Source organism: Nicotiana tabacum, chromosome 21 (assembly GCF_000715075.1).
Source record: "Nicotiana tabacum cultivar K326 chromosome 21, ASM71507v2, whole genome shotgun sequence".
Taxonomy (NCBI): Eukaryota; Viridiplantae; Streptophyta; class Magnoliopsida; order Solanales; family Solanaceae; genus Nicotiana; species Nicotiana tabacum.
Genome location: NC_134100.1, coordinates 68,424,496 through 68,430,053, shown reverse-complemented (window position 1 = coordinate 68,430,053; position 5,558 = coordinate 68,424,496). Strand labels below are relative to the sequence as shown.

At 35.9% G+C, this 5,558-nt stretch overlaps 1 protein-coding gene across 1 annotated transcript; it reads right to left on the bottom strand.

Annotated features, from left to right (window-relative positions):
* Positions 1 to 588: 588 nt before the first annotated feature.
* On the bottom strand, positions 589 to 5,282 carry LOC107828004 (putative beta-1,3-galactosyltransferase 4). Its single transcript, XM_016655254.2, has 11 exons — positions 4,877 to 5,282; positions 3,801 to 3,861; positions 3,615 to 3,682; positions 3,294 to 3,505; positions 3,129 to 3,192; positions 2,714 to 2,786; positions 2,487 to 2,607; positions 2,301 to 2,388; positions 2,084 to 2,209; positions 1,890 to 1,999; positions 589 to 1,017 (listed from the first exon to the last, which is right to left on the bottom strand). The coding sequence occupies exons 1-11, from the start codon at positions 4,999 to 5,001 to the stop codon at positions 869 to 871; spliced, it is 1,197 nt and encodes a 398-aa protein (XP_016510740.1). The 5' UTR covers positions 5,002 to 5,282; the 3' UTR covers positions 589 to 868.
* Between the last annotated feature and the right edge of the window lie 276 nt (positions 5,283 to 5,558).

The window sequence follows — 5,558 nt, the reverse complement described above, 5'->3', positions numbered from 1 at the left end:
CGATAGCATAGAGAATCAGATAATGTAAGAAAGGTCTCCCAACCACTGCAGGTTCATATATTTCAGAGATATTTTGTGACAACTTCAATCTCATGGATGAGGATGAAATGAAATAACGAAGCAATTGATAGGCCAAAATATATTTATATTTGGACATAAATTTGGTTGAAACTTGAAAAAAAAAAATTAAAGTTGTGTTGAAAAATAATTTTTACAAGTTGAAGTTGTGTTTGGACATGCATTTTATTAAAAAAAAAGTTAAATTTTTGTGAATGAAAGAAAAAATTTCATCCAAAAATTGCCCTAAGCCAGTTTTTTGGAACTTGAAATTTTTTCAAAAACTAATCATATTTCATGAACGAACAACAACATACCCAGTATTATCCCACATTGTGGGGTCTGGGGAGGATAGTGTATACGCAAACCTTACCCCTACCTTGTGCATTTCATGAACGAACAATGTTTTTAAAAAAATTGAAAAAAAGTTACCAAAAATTTATGGCCAAACGGGAGCTTAGTTTCAAACCAAGATATCATTTTACAAAAACTGTGATTAAAGGAAAATTTATAACAGGGGCAAAGATGAAGTGCCATAATCATGTCCACTGCAAATAAGAACTAGAAAGTCATCCGAGGAAGTTTTACTACAATATATGAAAACAGCAAAGGCTCGTTGATATATAGTTGAATACATTTATTAGTTTCCTAAGATCTAAAAAGAATGGTTGTTTACACTTGACTTTACATGTTGATGGATGTACAGTTCATATTTTACAAGCTGATTTATACTTACTTCTTGGAGATATAGATTTTAAAGAGTCCCTATAATCTACTTGCAGGCTCCAGATATTGGAGAAATGTAGAAATATCAGAAGATGGCGCTCCACAAAGCATTCTCGCCTTCCCCACAACGGCTATGAACCTCCTTAATCCTCTCTACAGACTTGCAAATACCACTGCAGCTCCAATCAAAGGAAGCAACACAGATGTTGCCTGCTTGAGCTTTCAACTCACAATCTGTTAAAATATAGATAATCAAACAAGAGTAAACAACTCCACAACTTGGACCAAATAGGGTGATTAGGAGATTTATGAACAGAACTGAGGTCAGAGATATACTCAGAGAAGCAACTCAAGAATCCGCCAGATATGCTTATTGAAAAAAGCAAAGCTAAATCAGTAAATGTGATTTCTACAAACATATGTAATAAAGCAACATATTTGGAAGACTTTTGTATACAGTTTCAGTCATTTCTTAGCAGCAAGTGCACGCAACCATGTTCAGACATAATCCCAATGTCAACATTCAATATAATTCCACTTCCATATCAAGCGGAAAAAAAAGAAAAGAGGCATGGAACTCTAATATAAGAAAGCCTTTTTGTTTACACAAAATCATGAAGGACAATAGTGTTATTGAAGAATATACAACAACAACAACAACTCAGTATAATCCCACTAGTGGGGTCTGGGGAGAGTAGTGTGTACGCAGACCTTACCCTTACCCTGGAGTAGAGAGGCTGTTTCCGATAGACACTCAGCTCCCTCCCTCCAACAACTCCCCACCTTGCTCTTGGGGTGACTCGAACTCACAACCTCTTGGTTGGAAGTGGAGGGTGCTCACCACTAGAGCAACCCACTCTTGTCTCTGTTATTGAAGAATATCTGACTCATAAATCAAACATTGACTTTAAGGCTGATGATAAAACCCCTTTTGAACATAGAATAATCATCAACTGACTCTCCCTTTCTTATTGGATAAATAACAGATAGAAGCAGATGACACTGAAATTGACAATCATCAATGGTCGATGTAGATTAAGAAGTCATAACTTTCGTGAATCTTAGGGCTGACTGCATCTGAGAAATAGGGAGTTGGAAGTTGTTACCAGGTGGAGTTCCACAACACAATTTACGGTCATCTATATGTTCCACATCCAATCCAATGAACCATGATCCCAATGTTACATCCTCGTTAGCATACTTATGTAGAATATGCCTAGGTAATTTATTTGAAGATAAGAAAATGATATTTGATTAACAATAAACAATTCAAGTTCATAAGAAAACAATAAATGCTTACCGGTTTATAGATATATAGGTGGCCAAATCTTTTGAGATGGCATACAGCTGGCCTGTTGCATGTCGGAAATACCTGTTCCCGTCCTCACCAAATTTCCAATGCTCAGGTTCATGATATCTCACTCCCCTATAAGTAAAGGACGACAAAAATTGGAATAATTATGGGAAATTTCCTCAGCGTGCATTTACAGACAACTTCTAGTAAACACTCTGCTTACTTCTGCGCAAGGACAGGACCAGATTTCATGCAACCAATATATACCCTGGGTGTTGAGCGATGTCTAGCTAGAGTTGCCGCCAGCGCTCCTGAAGTTTGAATATATGCAGATTAATTGTGCAAGCAAAGACAGTTCACTTGTAGCAATAGAAGCATGGTATTTAGAATCCATAAAGGCTGCATTTACCTATATTTACATGCACATCGTCATCAACTTTGACATAGAAATCTGCATCCCAGAGAGCAATAGCAGTAGTAAAATAGCTCTTTGTCTTGGCTGATAGTTCAAGGTATCCCTCAACATGTTCCTAATGAAATTCAATTGACATGTCAGCTTTTGAGGAACAACTAACTGTCTCCCCTTCTCACTGTTTTGAAGAGGGGCACGAGTCGACAAGAAAGCATTGACATTACCAGCCTCAAGAAATCTCCATGCATCTTCTCTTCTGCTTCAATTGCTCTATCAAGAATACCACCTGATGTTGCACTGGTCAAATGCTGATTAAATGAGTAATAATATAAAAAACCAAACACCTAAAATAGGTAGGAAACATATAAATAATCCACCTAACATCTTTGATAATTATAGAGTTCTGAACAATACAAGAAATTATGAAACACATTTTTTAATCATCAACACATTCCTTAAAGAACCCTCTGTAGTAAAATCAAAGTAATATTTTCACGGAGTGGCCTCTCCCAAACACAGAAACAAATAGAAGAATGAAAAAACGAAAATTATTGGCCAATACCAGCAAATTATTACCAGCTACAACATGAAGCTTGGTAACTATATCTGAAGGACATCAGACCTAATTGAGTCACATACCTGTGTCCTATTACAAACCGAATCACAATGCCCTTTTCCTCCTCAAGCTTCTTTAGCTTATCACCTGCTTTACCACAAGTCAATAACGAGATTTTCAGTAGGCACCTTGTTGTAATATATGTGCACAAATAAGTCAGGACACATTGTTAATGAAGTGTCAAGAACCTTGTGGCATCCAGGTAGCACGAACTGAGTCTCTTCTTTTTCGGCTACTAAAGGCAGTGTTTATCCCTATGACCATTAGATATTTTCTCTTCTTGGTTAATTCAGGGATGTTCAGATCTTGAGTTATTGGAGAACCACTCATTATAGAATCCTGCAATGCCCTCGCTGCAGCTAATTCCATCTCCAGATTTGAGATTGTTTTATCCAGGGTTCTGCATTTTGTTAAATAAAAAAGTGATAAGCAACACTTACTTTTTCAATACTTATATCGAAAAACATGATCCTCGTAAAATTTACGAATAACAAGCATAAGAAACTAACTGTATAGCATGATCCTTCCTTGAAACTTCCCCAAGAATATCCTTGGATTCACTTTTTACATCCTTCGGCTAAAAACAACAAGACCAAAGTCATTAATTCCCGACAAGCTTGAATATCAGATTACTTAAGATTACATTGCTGTCCACTTTTCTTGCATAAAATTCACAGTTGTAGCACTAACCCTACCTTTTGATCATCAACCTGTGTTGTCCTTGATATGCTTTTAGCTTCAGGCACTGTCCACATTCTACAACCATATTAATGCAATTAACAGTGAACGCACATATGCTCCACATTCTACAACCATATTAATGCAATTAACAGTGAACGCACATATGCTCATGGCATAAAGAATAAATTGGATAGAGTTGCAACGGAGAAGTGCACAGCTGGAACAAACATTCTAACTTCAACACCACATTATTCAAATCAAGGAATAACAAGTCTGTTATGAGGCAAAAACCTAGGCTAACGACAGTGACAGCTGTGGTGTTTTAAAACACCCATGTCAGTAAATTTTCTTAAACTTGAAAAGCATTCACCTCCAACTAATCAGACCACGGAAGAGAAAATGTCCATTAAGAAATAAGCTTAACTTCTAATGCACCAGCGATGAGACCAACAGCAACAAGAAAAGTTTTGCAAGCAATGGGAGGAAATCGGATTTTAGCAATTTCAGGTTCTAATCACAGTCTCAATACCACACAATCGGCTTCAGTGAACGGTGAAGAAATTGACAATGGATGTACAATAGAACAGATTTTGTTTTTGGACTTTCTCAATACCACACAATCGGCTCCTTTGTCGGTTCATGTGCAAGTAGGAAACTACAACCTCATGCAAAGGACAAAAGCATAAACGTAACAACTGACTTGCATTTTACTGTTTCACAAAGTTACTTTAAGATTAAATCATTACAAACATTGCTACAGTAGTCATCTCAATACTTAAAACCAATAGCCCAAATGGAACCTATAATTTCCTAAATTGTATAGACAAAGTCTAAAGCCCCATTATAATTCATATCAGCAAACTATAACAAACACTGACACCAAAAAACTTCCTTTGTTTCTAACACTTTCATTTCTAATTTGTCCAAAAAATTAATGACACCTTTCTATATTTAAAAATAATATAAATTTAAACCTTTCATAAACAGCAAGATTGAGATAGGAAGACAAATACTTTAATAAACTTCAAAACGATCATAATCCAATCAAAAGCAGAAATGAAAATGCATATATAAAGATGAAAGAAAGAACCTGTCGGTTAAGAGCATTCCAGCACAGAAGAAGCCAATACACAGAAAGATAGTCAAATTTCGAGAAGCAACAACTTTTAAAGCTGATTCTGCTCTTTTGCTTTTCCAATTCATTGTACTCTTCATTTGCTTAACCAATTCAATAGAGCTAATTCAATTAGCAATATCCATTTAGACTCTCAACTCAACCCAATTAGTACAGCTTTTCTCTTACAAAACAAGATGTCAGAAGAGAAGTGACTAACAAATTTTTTTATGGATCCTTGAATTGTTTCTGAGATTTATGTACTATTAACTGAGAATGAGCAGTAGGGGTGAAGTAGAAGAAGAAGGTATTGCCAGTTTTGTGGAATTTGAGGAATACAAGACCCACATAAGCGTTTACGACTTCTTCCATACCCACTTCCTTTTTTTTTTCTTTTCTTTTTTTTATCATTTATGTATGTTTCTCTTTTCTTTTTTGTCCTTGACAGTCAGTATGTCCTTCATATGCCTTTGTCGGTGGGTGAACGTTACTAATACAAAAGGCAGCTTCAACTTGGTGGCCAATTGGATGATTGAAAAAAGGCCAAATACATGGACAACCACGACACTGTCCAATTCGGGCGATGTGCACGTATAGCCAGTAATAACACATGTATTTACTTTTAAGTTATTGTTTTAAATGTATTTAGTGTTTAGTC

Coding starts and splice junctions, on each gene's coding strand:
- LOC107828004 (XM_016655254.2), bottom strand. CDS start 5,001: ATGAAGAGTACAATGAATTGGAAAAGCAAAAGAGCAGAATCAGCTTTA. Junction 2,787..3,128: donor CGGTTTGTAATAGGACACAG/GTATGTGACTCA, acceptor GCATTTGACCAG/TGCAACATCAGGTGGTATTC. Junction 1,018..1,889: donor GTGTTGTGGAACTCCACCTG/GTAACAACTTCC, acceptor ATATTTTAACAG/ATTGTGAGTTGAAAGCTCAA.